Source organism: Quercus lobata, chromosome 10 (genome assembly GCF_001633185.2).
Source record: "Quercus lobata isolate SW786 chromosome 10, ValleyOak3.0 Primary Assembly, whole genome shotgun sequence".
NCBI lineage: Eukaryota > Viridiplantae > Streptophyta > Magnoliopsida > Fagales > Fagaceae > Quercus > Quercus lobata.
The window spans coordinates 17,669,900-17,685,884 of NC_044913.1; the positions used below are offsets into that span (position 1 = coordinate 17,669,900).

Consider the following 15,985-nt stretch of genomic DNA (forward strand, 5'->3'; position numbering starts at 1 on the left):
CAATTAATTAGTACACAACTATACATTACTTCATATTGATCTATCTTGTGTAAGAGCATTCCCTGTCAGCTTGTGCAAAAAATATCTATCTACTTAACCATAAGAATTTACTTTTTCTATTTTATATATTCATTTTTCAAAATACCCCATGTTAGATTATCTATTTTACACTACATTACATTAAAATATCAATTTTTTTATTATTTTAATTATTTCTCTTTCTTCACACACAATAACCATCATACACTTTATTCCTTCAGAATCGGAATACATAAAGAAATAATAAAAAACTATATGCAAAATGAGTGTCAGTGTAAATTTTCACAATTATTGTAACAACTAGTAACTTTACAAATTTACACATTTTTAACTTGATTGATGTCAATAATTTGGGAAATTGAATATGTAAAATTGATATATTTTTTCTATTGCAAATGCTCTAATTGGCCAGCATCACAACCTGTTTGCTTTAGATTTCTGGGAATATTCTAATTCAATCACATTTCATTTCCTTAAATCACCCAAAAATTTAAGATTCAATCAAAAATAATGAAAAATCAAAGTAGGGCCTATTTATTTCCATAAAAAGTCAAAAATAGAAAGAAATGAAAAAAAGAGAAAAAAGAGAGAAAAAAAAAAAATCAACCCGTGACGTGGCAGGAAAAATCAATCAGATTTCATTTCCTCATTAGCCAAAGATGTCCACGTGGCATCTCTCCCACCATATCTCCACCCAGAAAAAGAACACTATCTTCACTTTTCTCTCTCTCTGCCTTTGCACTTTTTTAGATTTTTTTTTTTTTTTTTTTTTGTTTCTGTTGCTGGACCTTCCACGTCTCCCACTTCGCTATCGTGCGCCACCCACAACCTCAGCCTTACCCAACGTGCGCACGTTAGCTGCGTCCCTAATCCAATGTAATTAAAAAATTAACAAAATTTAATTACAAAATTGAATGTAGTCTTAAATTAGGTTACAACGTTCCTCAATAAAATAAATATTACTATATATTTTGAAAATCTAACCATTAAATTGCATACTCTTTATACTTTTAATATATATGTCAAAATTTATGTAAATCAGATATTATTTACTATATAATCTATAAATTTATATTTTATGTATAATTTTAAATTACAAAAATTTAGAATTTGAATAATTTATTGATAACACAGTTATTAATATTTAATTTTCTACAAATTTTACAAGCATTAATAATATAAGAAGAAGATGTCATCCAATAATAAATTTGTCAAAATTTACCTCTAATAAAAAAAAATATTGAATAAAGTTGTAGATTAAGACTGTAACTAATTTTGTAACTAAACTTTATTCTTAACAAATTAATCTCAATTTGGAAAACACAAAACAAGTAATTAATAACTAAGTACTTTTTTTTATCCTATAAAGTGTTTTCATTACTCTTAAAAAAAAAAACAACTGAGTTAGAGAGAGAAGATATATTATTAATGTTTCTCTCTCTCTCTCTCTCTCAGGGTACTTACTGTAGCAGACCAAAATATCTTTTTTGCTAACTTGCGCCGCTCGCCGGTGATCTCTCTCTGGTCTTCAAATCACCACCGTCGGTTTGACTGACATCTTACACTTTTTTTTCCTTATGAATAAAGCTAACGTGCGCCGTTCACGGTGACTTTGGTTTCTATGGAGGTCTCGGATCGGAACTCTTAGAATCCAAAAAGTCTTTTAAGGTTGTGGAGGATTGGATTTCTAAATTTTTATTTGTTTGAAAAAGGAAATCTGAGAGTTCTTTTGTGGTTTTGGAGTAGAAGAAAGTTGAGTTCAGAGCTCTCAGAAGTGTTGAAAATGGAGTCTGGGGAGGTTAGTTTGAACAGAGAGGGTGGTGGTGGTGGTGGTGGGAATAGTAGTAAAGGAGGAGGAGGAGGAGATGCGTTTATAGATAGGAGCAAAGTGAGGATTTTGGTGTGTGATAACGATGCCAAGAGTTTGGAAGAAGTTTCCACTCTTCTTTTGAAATGTTCTTATCAGGGTATATACATATATTGCTTCTTTTAAAAAATTTTAGTTGCTTTGATTTTTTGTTCTTGTTGAATTCTATGATTTGTTTTTATTTTTTTTGTTTTTGTTGAAATCTATGGTTTTTTTGTTGACTAAATTTTTTTTTGGTTGTTGGTGTGATTAATTTGTTAATTTTTAGTTTGGAATTGTTGAATTGTGAATGAGAAATTTTAGTGTAGAGTAGAGATTGAACTATGTAATTTGCTGCTAGGATTTTGGTGTTTGAAGTAAAGCTAATAACTTTTGTCTTTTATTATCTAATATCGAAATTAAAAGTGTTGTGTGTAATGTTAAATTATATGCTGATTTGGTTGGTGGAATTTATTGGCGAAGCAGGTCTCTTGAGCTGATAAGAGCTTGGAAATTTTTGTATTATTGGTGAAAACATGCTTGAACTATGTAATTTGATGCTAGGATTTAGGAGGTTGAGTTTACAATTAGGTATTATGTGAGAAGGGTAGTACTTTGAGTTAAAGCAAATAATTCTGTCTTTGATGTAATATTGTGTAGTAATGATATTGGATTTTATAAGGATAAACTGAATTTAACTTAGTCAAATGATTGTATTAGGCTCCGTTGATTTTTTGGCTTTCTTGGATATTGAATGATGAAAACTTTAAATATATAAAAGGATCAAATTCTATTTTGTGACTATATTTATACTTAAGCTTTCACCTTGGATGCCCTTAGCTGTTTGTAGTTATTTGCTTTCACTCACGTTGGACTAAAGTGAGGTAACAACTTCAAATCTAATTAATAATTATGCCAGAAAACATTATGATGATCAGTGCAGAAACATGACAATGTGAGACAAGTTTTAGATGCTATTATTGGCTTCTTTGGAAGTTTGAATGAGTAGAACAATAAGTAAAAGTGACTCCATAGAAACAAGCAAGAAAGGATGGTCTAATTTCCTTTTATGTGTGATCTGTGTGCTTATGTATTATTTTTTACCCTTTTAAAGTCAATTATTTCTTGATAGGAATTAGTTGGATGTCGGTCCAAGCTTGATGTTACCGATTGTCTAAATAAAAGCCAATGTAAGTTAAGGAAGGCCTTGGTCTTATTTTGGAGCTTAAAGCCGTAATGGAGCTCAATGCATGGCTTTGCTTTTTGATAAGTTCATACCTAAACTCTTTCTGATCCTTGTTTCAAAGCAATCAATTGGAACTGGCCTAAGTGGGGCAAATTTCTGATAGAATTACCACCTCTTTTACATATGTAGTATGTGATACTCCTATCATGACTGAGTTTTGTTTGCCTTCTTCATCTTCTAATGACATTGTCTATTTCTTACATTTTGAAAGTGGAGATGGGTGACAGCTTTTTATTTCTTGCTTTGCAGTAACTTCAGTCAGGTCAGCTAGGCAGGTGATTGATGCACTGAATGCGGAGGGAGCTAATATAGATATCATACTTGCTGAACTTGACCTTCCTTTGGCCAAAGGCATGAAGTTGTTGAAGTACATAAATCGGGATAACGATTTACGACGCATTCCTGTGATCAGTAAGTTTTTCTTGTTACCACCACTGCCAAATTCGTAAGTAGCAGAGTATATTTCTCTCTTCTGGGTAAAATATAGTCTGATGATTCTTATTTAATCTTGTTCGATTTGATAAGTGATGTCGGCACAAGATGAGGTCTCTGTTGTTGTTAAGTGCCTGAGGCTTGGAGCAGCGGACTATCTTGTAAAGCCTTTACGCACCAATGAGTTATTAAACTTGTGGACACACGTGTGGAGAAGGCGGCGCATGGTTTGTTTTACCTGGCTTTCATGTTATGTTGATATTCCTTTTCTGCCCTCTCCCCCCCCCCCCCCCTTTAAATAAATATCCACATAGAGCTTATGCAACCATTAATAAATATTGGGAACTCATTCATATGAAGCAAATGTAAGGAAACAGGAGTGACCATATATGATGCAGAAAATGATATGCTTTTTAGACTATTATCATCTTTTTTATGAGCTGCTCATGCATTTTCTATTATCTTGGAAGAATTCATATCATTATTGATGTTTGCTCTTACATATGTGTGTCACCTTCCATATTCCATGGGCCACCTTCTTGTGTTACTTATCACCAGTGTGAGAGTTCCATTGATAGTTTATCTCTCCTTAGATCAATATTGAAATGTTCATTTTAATGCTTATGTTGGCAGCTTGGACTGGCTGAGAAGAACATCTTGAACTACGACTTTGATCTGGTGGCATCAGACCCTAGTGATGCTAATACAAACAGTACTATGTTCTCAGATGACACAGATGACAGGTCCCGTAGGAGCACTAATCCTGAGATGGGATTGTCAGTTCATCAAGAAGATGAGGTGAGTGTACTATAGCCTTGGAATTTGGTTGCTCAAAAATTAGAAGATCACCTCTTTGTTATGAATTAGTCGATTTGTGATTTGTGTAGACCCTTGGGCCCTTCATATGTTTAGTTATTTACTTTGAAAAGATGACTTTTAATGATATGTGTTTTTTGGTTCTACTATTGGGCTTGGTATCAGTAGTTGGACACAGAATAGGCTAAAATCTTAAGCACTGCAGAAGAACACCCCCCCCACCCCAAAAAAAAAAGAATAAGCACAAGTATATTCGTGGCTGTATTGCAAAGAACCTAATCTAGGAAGCACAGACAATTTTGTCCCCACTTGAGCCCTGATTTCAGTACATTGGCCTGCTTTAAACATGCACTTGACAAACTTGAAGGTATAGGCAACTATAGAGGGGAGTGAAGGGATCAGCAGTCCAGCAAACTCAAAAATTGATGGGGGTAACATGTTCTCTGTATTTTAATCTTAATAACATTTTGCCATTCTATGTGTAATATACTAATATTATACTACATATCCCAGAATGTAAAACCTACTTTAATTTTAGATCCCAAGTAGGTGACTAGAGAACAAACCACTAATTGAGACTCATTTTGTCCTCTTGAATGACCTGATATCTAACCAACTTTAGAGGAAAATTAAACATTTAAGTAAAATAGAACTAAGAAGTAAGTTAGTAGTTAGCACTCAATACTTAGGAACAAACTAAAAGTGAAACTGGATTCGATGCAAGAGACTAATGCTCTGAAGTTAACTAAGAAAATAAGTTGCGCATACAAAATTAATAAGTAATAAAGTTACACCATCATGGGGCAAAGACCGGTCTAGCACAATATACACTGATCTGTGGCCACAAATTTCACCAAGTGGCACCTCCTCCCCTTGTAAGAGCAAGGTTTTTTTTTTTTTGGGGGGGGGGGGGGGTGGTGGTTGGGTGGGGGGATAACATTGGCATTTTCTGTGCTTAATATTTTCATTGTTTCTTTTTTCAGTCTTCTGCTGCTGCTGTAGAGCCTCCATACATTGAATTAGATGAATACCGGCCTGATGTGCCAAAAATTAGTGACCGACGTACTGGTGAGCCACTTGTTCAATTACTGCTTTACCAATATCATGTGCAGGTGTCTTAAAAGCATGAAAGATTTTTCATTGTGTGCTGTGTACATAAATATACATGTCATGTATTCAGTATTTTTATACTTTACACTTTAATGTATATTCATACACTCACATATATCTACATATATATAGTGTATATTTGTATAGACATACACACATACATACATGATATGTATAAAATTCTTTGGGTGATGTCTTGCAGGACAATTTTCATCTGGCCCAAAGAAAAGTGAGCTAAAGATTGGTGAGTCTTCTTCTGCTTTCTTCACTTATGTCAAAACAAGCACACTGCAAAAGAGCTCTCAAGGGGTTGCCAATGTCGAGGAAAATGTTGCTCAAGTGAGGACGGGAGAGAACCATCAAGCACGTGTTCAACAAGTGGTTAATGATACCCAAATAAATGACTCTGGAGAGGCATGGGAAAGCTATTCGCAAGGAGATGAATTTCCAAGCAGTAATAGTATGCCCGATTCTTTTTCAATAGAGAGGTCTTGCACCCCAACTGCATCAACGGAACTCTCACAGCAAAGGGATTTGAAGGATGAAAGGTTCTCTCAAGTGCTTTCGCACCCAAGAAATGAACATCAACTTGATGCTTCTGGCTTACCTGCCCAAGCTGCCTTTCCATATTGCATGTCAGGAGTTGTAAATCAAGTCATGATGCCATCAGCAGCACAATTGTATCAAAAGAATCTGCATGACCTGCAAAATCATTCCCCTAAAGCTATGATGTCACAGTACCATCATCTTCCACAATGCCCTCCACATGTTAATGGAATGGCACCATTCCCGTATTACCCTGTTAATATATGCTTACAACCTGGTCAAATGCCTGCTTCTCATTCTTGGCCATTTGGAAGTCCATCTTCCTCTGAAGTAAATTTGAATAAAGTTGACAGAAGAGAAGCAGCATTGATCAAGTTTAGGCAGAAAAGAAAGGAGCGATGTTTTGATAAGAAGATTAGATATGTTAATCGAAAACGACTTGCTGAAAGAAGGCCTCGTGTGCGGGGCCAGTTTGTGAGGAAGGTAAATGGTGTAAATGTGGATCTGAATGGGCACCCTACTTCTGTTGATTCTGATGAGGATGACGAAGAGGATGAGGAGAAGCATGCTTGAAAGTATTCCTCTCCTCACAATGGTGCTTCAGGATATTAATGTGGTTGCGGGTTATTGAGGATCGTTTTGTCCCTTCAATGCGGTAATTTCCTTTAAAGTTAGAATTCTTGAAATTCCATGTATATTTAGCTGTTCCCTTACCAGATGCGTGAGAGCACTGAGAGGTGGTGATTTAGGCGAAATTATTCAATGTCCTCGGTGTATTCCACCTCTCTCTCTCATAACGATGGGTGCTGCGGGTCATGCACCATGAAATCGACATTTATGTGGGAGGGGGGGTGTAATACACTTGGTGTATGAAATAATTTCTCGTGATGTAGATTTTCATTAAAAAAGCAGCCATCACATATTTATACAAGGGATATATCACTATCAGAAACAGGCACAGGAGATATTTCACTATCAGTTTAGTGAACTGTCTTTTCTGTAGAATTCTATAAGCAGTAATTGGTATTTCTAAATCTGAAGAGGTTGAAGGTTTCACACTGAGGAAAAGATCCAGATCTGAATGATCCATTAACCCTAGGATTTTCTGCTGTCTTTCTTTCATTCAGGAGGCGTATCTGTATTCTTAAATGTGTCAATGAGGAATTGATTATGGTTTGAGAATGTTAAATGATCTTTCAACAGCTCGAGAGGATTATTTTTTTCTTCTAATCAGGAGAGCTAAAAAAAAAAAAAAAAAAAAAAAAAAAAAAAAATACACCCAATGATATCTATAGGAAGTTTCCATAAACTGTTTAAATAATAGTACAAGGTAATTGCGGCGATTTTAAATTTTTGCTAGAAAGATCTTAAAAGTACATGCATTTTCCTCCCCTATTGCCCACCAAAGAAAAAAAAAAAAAAAAAAAAGAGAAAATCATACATTTGAATATATGTAATAAAGAAGAGAGACTATGACACACTTGATGATGAAGGGAGAAATAGGCTTCTTCTTTGAGTAAATTAAATTGGGGAAAAAAAAAATTAGGTAAAAAGATACGAGAGTATTGCGCACGCATTCATGAAAGAAAAGCACAACATACACGCTAATATGAGCCAATTAAATTTTTGGACAAGAAAAGGTGGACTAATGAGTCAGCTTAAAATAAAGGATGAATATGATTGCAAGAACTAGGATTGCGACTATGGAGCCAATGATACATTTGTTTCTGCTCATTCTTCTTGACATGGATGTCAATATCTTCTTGCTCCTGCTAACATTGTCATCCACACCATGTATCTGCAGACAGAAAGAAAGATCAATAGTTTGCTAATGCTGACCATTAAATTAATCAGAGCCGTTTATCGGGAAAGCTAATTGTGGATTGCATAAGGCTAAAGTAGACCCCTTTTTTCCTATACAGAGAACAACCTATGCCCTTGTTCAGTTGCCATTTAGGGAAGGGATGAAGTGTAGTGCACATGAAATACAAAAATGAAACATACAAAATATAAAATGTAAAAACCACAATGAACCTGTTACCAAGAGGCAATGTACCATTAATTGGAACAAAAAAAAAAAAAAAAGCATAAGGCATACTGTGTTATTGGCGTGTAGTAGAGATTGTCGCTGTTGATGCAAATTTTGTAGGATCGAGACGCCGAGCTCTTCTGTTTCCAGCATTGTTCTTCTACTCTCCTTAATTCTGTCAGTGTACTGATTTAATCTCTCTGTTGTCATCAGCAGTCTTCCTCTTTGATCATTAGATACCTTTTGCATGACCCACCAATGTCAATGAGAATGTACCCCTAATGGAATTATATACATAATATCCATGTCCATGACTATTCTTGAAATTAAGAAAGTGTATGTATATATTCTAATTAAAAGAGTAAAAGCAATTGGTGGAAATAACTTTCATGGAAATAGAAATGTAAAGCTATGGTAGATATAGACCATTTGGCATTTCACACCAAGAACTATGTGAATCACGAAAAATTATCTTATACATCAGTTGCATGTAACTTATATCTCACGGTTAGTGAAGACCACACACTCGTGGATTCCATATATTGTGACACATTGGTTACATACAGTTGATGCGCAAGATACAACCTTCGCGAGGGAGAAAGACATACATACCAATAGTGCATCTGCCATTCCTGACTCCAACAGCTGATCTCTTGCAGCCAGATTAGCATTAGCTGATGTGAGTCTTTTGGATTCATTTTTCAAACTATTGAAATCAGTTTTATATTCCCTTAACTTAGCAAGAAGGGTTGCCTTTGCACTAGGTGACAAACTCCTTGCCTCAAGATCCATTTTCTGAAGCTGTTCAAATTCTAGAAAAATCACATTAGTAATCTGATGAGATATAAAAAAATATATATAGAATTAATAAGTCACAGCAATAGGCTTCTTTAGTACCAAACCATCCGCATCATCTAATCCAGTTTTTATTTCGGAAATTTTCTGCTTCTTTTGCTCTGCCAATCAAGAATGCATAGAACCATCAGTGAAGTAAATAATTTGACAGTTTAGGCATATTTTAATACGTACAGTACAAAACCCAATAGTCTCACAACCAAACAAAATTAAAAGGTAATTATATTCAACTTCATATGCAGACTACAGTAAAAAGTTCCATTTTCCATGCACACAAACTAACAACACCACAGACATGACTCCTACATTCTAACAAACCATCTTCCAGTTTTGTTCCCCATCAGCATGTTTAGCATCTACTTAACTCATCATTATGAATATTCTAGGTTTACAATATTTTATATACATTTTTTGCGTACAACAAGTGGGAAATTCAAATCCAGGTTCTCAAGAATCAGACAATACCACTAAACCACAAAGTTATTTACAATCTCATTGATATTTAAATATCAATATCAAAATAGAACATGAGATTAATTGTTACCTACTAACATAAAACTTAAAAAATTGATTTCCAAGCACTTTGTGAACAATAAGATGCCAATTAAGCAACAAAGCCTTTAGTAAAGTAGTCCTAAATTCCTAATCCGAATACTAGTTAAAGTATATTGTAATCTTAGTTAGGATGTAACCCACTATAAATACCCATTGATGATATCATACAAAACTTAAAAAGTAAAAATATAGCAAAAGCAACAATCTCATTCAAGCATTATAAAACATCTATATACATTGTAATGCTTATGCTTCATCATCTTATACAATACAAGCACATAATCACAAACCCATCAATTCATAAATCATAATTCATAACCACTAGCCTCTTCTCTCCGTTTCTCTTACCTAAAGAATTTTCAACATTAAATACACACCTCATTATTGCCTAATTGTTTCTCGTGAAACAAACAAAAGCAACTAAATAATAGAGATTCAAAGAAAACATATATAGTGTGGTAATAACCTCCATCAAGTACAGTAGCGGCAGTGCAGTAGCTTGATAGATTGGCAGAGAGCTCGCAATAGTGATGCTCGTACACCTCGAACACCTCACTCATCGCAATGCCTCTCCGACCTTCTTTTACAATTCAACCACACAAAAAACAAGTAGCATTCTTTTAAGACAATGAATGAAAACTTAAAAAACACAATTTCATACACATGATTATAATTGAATGATGATTATTATAAGAATGTAGGATGAGATCGAGGGGTACTGAGGAATCAGTGGACGGTTGGAAAGTGTGGTTACGGCAGAGATGGTTGAGGTGAGGACAGTTTGAAAGTTTTGGGACATTCTTGGTTGGTTAGTTGGTTAGTTCGCTGGATGTACAGTTAGTGTGTACTTGCATGTATGCAACAACAATTTCGACGGGTAAAACGGTTTTTTTTTTTTTTTTTTGCCTAAAAACATTAAGAGAAAAGCATTAAAAAATGTCAGTTGAATTACAAGCACTTTTAGCATAACACATTCTTATTGTCACAAAATGGGTAATTGTTTGTAGGCATATTAGTTTATGTCCAAAAAAATTTTGGTTGGGGATAAGTTTAGAATCTCCATTAATTTTCAGCTCCAATTTTTTATAATCTTTTTTTTTTAATTTTATATTTTTAAAATATAATTTTATTTTTTCATAATTTTTAAATAAAATAAAGGGGTTTTACTAATATGTGCTCTTATAGCATAGATTAATTGTAGGGTCACAATTTGGGGCCCAGGCCCAATAGGTATGGGGTTCTGGTCCAAGGAGCCCAGAAACAATGAATTTGTAGAGAGCGAGTTATAGAACTAGGCCTTAACGAAGTATACACTGGCTAAAGTTGGGCTATACAACAATTAAAAGTAAGCAAATCCTCTTAATGCCCATAGATTCTCAGTCCGAGGAGATGAGATGAATGTATGCGGGTCCCTGTTCAAAGACTATGGCAACTTGTACTGTTCCTCTGTTCTACCTCTCTTTTTTCTCCCTCCCCTTCCTCACGAGGATTCCCTTTCTTATATAGTCTTCTTGAAGCCATCGGAGCCTTACACTTATTGATTATCTGGACCCTCACTTAAGTGCTTGTCCCATCGGACACTCCCTCCATCTTTCTGTAAGTTGTGGTAGCCAAGGCAGCACTGTTCACAAGTCCTCTCTACATTAATGCGACTAGAAAAGTAGCTGTAATGCATTTAATGTGGCAGTTGCAGCCTCTCCTTGGATATCTTACGTTTCCTTCTTTGCCACGGGTCTGTGGGACTCATCCTTGTTACTAATGCCCGTTGAGGTGGGTCCTTCTAGTAGGCAGAGTGCATATTTGAGCCATATTTGTTACGTCCGAGGAGATATTTCTCCTCGGACCGCCCTTTAAACATCTTTAGGCCCACGAGAACTGGGTTGGGGGCCTTTTTGGCACTCACATCTTCTCCTCGGACGTGGTTGACCTTCTAGTATGGGGCCCAAGGCCCATGGTATGATTTTGGGCCTTTGCCCCTACATTAATAAACCACTTTAGGAAACTTTACACAAAAAAATGAAAAAGTTAATAACTTTTTTTACAGCCTTTTCATTTCTCAAAAAAACATTTCCAAAAATGGATAATTAATGTATGTCCTAAGAGCATATATTAATCGGACACTAAATTAAATATATATAATCATAGATATAATTTTATTCAAACACTCTTATTGGGAAGCAACTTATTTAAATAAAAAAATTATCATACAGTTTGAATGGGAGTTTGGTTGATTGGATTACTCATCTTTTGACTAATTCTTCTAAACTCTACATTGTCATGAATAATTCTCTAATTGTTCGAGGATTTGATGGTGAAATCTTTCAATTCCTTAGAATTGTATTTATCTTGTCTTAACCCCTTTCCTGATCAACGGCCAACAACACTTGAATTGTACAATACAATAATAAGTATTATTGGGGAGAGATATGATTTTAAAAATGAGACTGAGATATTGAGGCAATATGACATTGTTACTGCAACTTTGCAGATAACTCAAATGAAATTTTTGAGGTAGAAATCACATAGACCAATTGAAGCATGACATACAAAGTGTAATGAGTAGGGGAAAATCTCTAAACAGATTTGGTTTTGGGCTATGTTTGCTTGCTATTATGACTGAAACATTAAGTTCTATGTTTGTGTGAAAGCACAGTTCATTAAAAAAAAATTTGATCAAGTGTTTATCTGTCTCGATCATTCTAGTCGCGATGATATGAGCGTTTAGAATAATTGTTCAACTTGCTAAAAATATTGCAATTTCATGTGCAAATTAGGTACATCTTGATATTCTGTTAGTAGACAAATTGAATGGCTGCAGTCAGTAAGAGCCTTTTATTTTATAACCAATACAGAACAGTCAACCACTGTATTTGACAGAGAGTTACCTCCCACTTTGTACGTTAGTATATGGATGGACCATTTCTTCAGCATTCTGTAACCATTGAAAACATGATTTTCCAAAAGAAAGGAAAAAAGAAAAAGAAAAAACAAACAAACAAAACTTGACACTTGTAGATGGAGACATAATGCGCATAATACACCTACACTAGTTGATCCCTGTTGCAGTCAAGCAAACAATTTTAATACTTCTAATTGTTAACAATACCATGTTTTCTATTGAGTCAGGGATATGGTTTGTGTATTTATTTAATCAAGAGGAATGATGCTGTAGTAGTTAAGGTGTACTTTTCTTGATAGACCATTGACCACTTCTCTGGTTGATCCTAACTAAAATGATCATTGGGGAAAATTTTCACATATGCTTTGGATTTAAACTGGATGATCCTATAAATTTTTCATGAGAACCCCCCCCCCCCCCCCCTTCTTTTGTTTTTCTTTCTTTCTATATAAGTGTTTCTGAGAGCATCATTATCATTGTTGTGAGGCCAATGTGAAACTCTAATCCCGGAACTTGAACTCCCAACCGCACAACCAAAGTCACATGGGCAGTTCTTCCAAATGTCATTTGGACTACAAAGGCCTCTGGTGGCAGACATTGAAACTTTGACAGTCAAGTGTTGTGCCTAGTTTTATTCATCTTTTTTTTTTTTTTTTCTATGTTAGTTTTTGTAGAAGCATCATTATCATTGTTGTGAGGCCAATTCTAAACTCTAATTTGGGAACTTAAACCCCCAACCTTGCAACCAAAGTCACATGAACAACCAGGCCTTTGATGACAGACATTGAAACTTTGACAGGCAAGTTGCCTGCATTTTTCATCATGCACTTAAATTCCTCTTCATACCCAATTAAAATTCATTAGCTCATTAATTATTGATATTAAAACTTGTGCTTTGTCCGTAGTTTAGTATGCAGTGTAAGATAATATTTCATTTTATTGTATGATATAAGACTTTGACCCAATATAAAACCTCAACATCCTCTTTCCACGAAAGAATCATTGTTCTAGTCAATTATCTGCGGTATGATTATGAACTCTTAAGGATGCTGACATAAACCGTTATTGCAAGAATTTAGTATTTTGGAATGCAGTTACTACGAAAGAGCTGACAATCAATCTTAGACTAGGTCAATTCATCTTTATTATTCAGTATAAACCAGGTTTTCCTTCCTGCTTTGTTTCCAAGATCAGTTATTGACTTATTTCTTTGAAGTTTTTTGGAGCTTCAAAGGGGTAGATGATCCTTAATATGTAAATTGCTTAAATTTCTTACTGTTTTCTTTAATTCCTTTTCTTTTGCTTTTTCTTTGATCTCATTGAATGCAAGTACTCATTTGTAGTCTTACACACAGATGAACGCTTGCATACAAATGTCTTTTAAAAATATAATTAAAAATTTTCTTTTCAGCACCTTTTTCTGGTCACTGCTGGGTGTATTTACTCTCAGCAATGGTGGTGATAGTGATATCTCTTGCTTAAAATCCATTAAAGAGTCACTAGAAGACCCTTTTAATCTCTTTAAATCTTCTTGGAATTTCGACAAAGTTGGAGACGGTTTCATCTGTGTATTTACTGGGGTCCAATGCTGGAATTCGAAGGAAAGCAAAGTTTTATATATCCAACTTTCCAACATGGGCCTCACAGGCTGGTTCCCTCAGGGCATTAAGAACTGCAAATCCTTACAACGTCTAGACCTTTCATTCAACAAGCTGTCCGGTGCCATCCCATCTGACATATCAACAATGCTTCCTTCTGCATCAGCACTTGATCTATCTAAAAACAATTTCTATGGTGAAATCCCTACAGATATTGCAAATTGCATTTATCTGAATGCCCTTATTCTTGATAACAACAGGCTGACAGGTCAAATACCTCAGCAACTTGGCCAGCTCACTCAAATCAAGACCTTTACCGTTGCTAACAATTTTTTGTCAGGACCAGTACCAAATTTTGCCATAGCCAGTGTCACGAAAGAGAGCTACGTGAATAACAGCGGACTTTGTGGAGGGCCTTTGGAACCTTGCAAATCAGACGAGCCTTTTAAAAGTGGGTTTATTGTTGGTTATGCGGCTTCTGCAGTTTCAGTTGTAACTATTTTCATGTCCTATTGTGTGCCTTGGGAGCAAATGAAGAAGAGGAAAAGGATGACCCTCAAGAAGAACAATAAGAGAAAAGAAGCTCATAAGGTGACCAAATTGCTACCTTCAAAGCTCCAATGGAAAAGCAACAAACAGGTTCCAGTTTCTCTTGTTTTCTCTTTCTTTGCAGATGTCTACTACAAGTGAATCAAATAACAAAACAAACAAAACTGTCCATTATAGACTTTATAGTTTTCAAATCTTCAATTGTTATTAGCCTTGAAATCTTTTGCTGCCTTTATCATATACTTTCATACTAATGGAGAGTAACTTGTTCCACAGATCTCTACTTTGGAGAGGTGGGTTACTAGAATGACTTTTGCAGAGCTCAATAAGGCAACTGACAATTTTAGCTCTGATAACATCATTGGATTGGGAAAGATGGGAACAGTATATAAGGCTACAATGCCCAATGGTCTGTTTCTTGCTGTTAAGAGACTATATGACTCTCCACAGCTGGAGAAACAATTCATGTGTGAGTTAACAATTCTAGGTAGATTGAGACATTATCACTTACTTCCCCTCTTGGGATTCTGCATAGAAAGGAAGGAGAAGATTTTGGTATACAAATATATGTCCAACGGAAATCTTTATGATTGGCTACATTCTTTGGAAGATGATTCTATGAAATTAGAATGGCTGTTGAGGGTTAGAATTGCTGTTGGTCTAGCAAGAGGCTTGGCATGGCTCCACCATAAGTGCAAAATCCGGATAGTCCATCTGAACATATGCTCAAAATGCATCTTACTTGATCAGAATTTTGAGCCTCAAATATCAAATTTCGAAGAGGCGACATCAATCAATTCAAAAAATACTGATCATTCAAGGAGCTCCTCTATAAACAATGGGATTTGGGATCTGGAATATGTTACAAAAGATGTCTACGACTTTGGAATCTTGCTTCTAGAGCTGATTACACGGTGGGAACCAAGTCAAATAAGCAATGCATGTATAAGTTCTAATCTTTTAGCAAGCTCTTCTTGTCTATATGAAATGATTGACAAATCTCTGATCGGGAATGAATATGATGAAGAGATCATTCGGCTCATTAAGATTGCATACGACTGTGTTCAGCCATTTCCACATCAAAGGCCAACAATGGTTGAAGTGTACCAAAAAACATGGGCTGTAGGGGTACGATATGGTATTGCATATGATTTCAGAATAGTGAGGAGACCTCAAATTGCTGCTGCTGCTGCTGCTAGTACTGGCGATGAAATCATTGAGATTGAAACAGCAGAAACCTAACCACTAAAATACATTAGCATAACTCTGTTAAATAAGGTTGTATTAATTTGCTAGTGTTGGAAGAGAAAATCCTATTATGAGTGAGTTCGAATGTGTAATTAATTAGCTCTAGGTGCGTGATTTTTTTGTTTCAAAAGTGTTGTCATGTAAATCGTTTCAGTTTGACTGGTTATGTGAGTCTACGTATGTACCAAGTTATGCTTGTTGAGAAAACTTTCCAGCA

At 35.2% G+C, this 15,985-nt stretch overlaps 3 protein-coding genes across 3 annotated transcripts; 2 read left to right on the top strand and 1 right to left on the bottom strand.

Annotated features, from left to right (window-relative positions):
• Window positions 1-1,436: 1,436 nt before the first annotated feature.
• Window positions 1,437-7,237, top strand: LOC115963601 (two-component response regulator-like APRR1). The gene is made up of 6 exons (XM_031082670.1): window positions 1,437-2,006; window positions 3,381-3,542; window positions 3,657-3,790; window positions 4,197-4,361; window positions 5,363-5,447; window positions 5,692-7,237. Exons 1-6 carry the CDS (start codon window positions 1,823-1,825, stop codon window positions 6,606-6,608), a joined length of 1,647 nt encoding a protein of 548 aa, XP_030938530.1. The 5' UTR covers window positions 1,437-1,822; the 3' UTR covers window positions 6,609-7,237.
• Window positions 7,238-7,283: 46 nt separating this feature from the next.
• On the bottom strand, window positions 7,284-10,265 carry LOC115963602 (vesicle transport v-SNARE 13-like). Its single transcript, XM_031082671.1, has 6 exons — window positions 10,194-10,265; window positions 9,941-10,054; window positions 8,962-9,020; window positions 8,677-8,865; window positions 8,134-8,304; window positions 7,284-7,833 (listed from the first exon to the last, which is right to left on the bottom strand). The coding sequence occupies exons 2-6, from the start codon at window positions 10,032-10,034 to the stop codon at window positions 7,681-7,683; spliced, it is 666 nt and encodes a 221-aa protein (XP_030938531.1). The 5' UTR covers window positions 10,035-10,054; window positions 10,194-10,265; the 3' UTR covers window positions 7,284-7,680.
• A 3,481-nt stretch (window positions 10,266-13,746) lies between these two features.
• On the top strand, window positions 13,747-15,762 carry LOC115964441 (probably inactive leucine-rich repeat receptor-like protein kinase At5g48380). The gene is made up of 2 exons (XM_031083751.1): window positions 13,747-14,610; window positions 14,797-15,762. Exons 1-2 carry the CDS (start codon window positions 13,747-13,749, stop codon window positions 15,760-15,762), a joined length of 1,830 nt encoding a protein of 609 aa, XP_030939611.1.
• The last annotated feature ends 223 nt before the right edge of the window (window positions 15,763-15,985 follow it).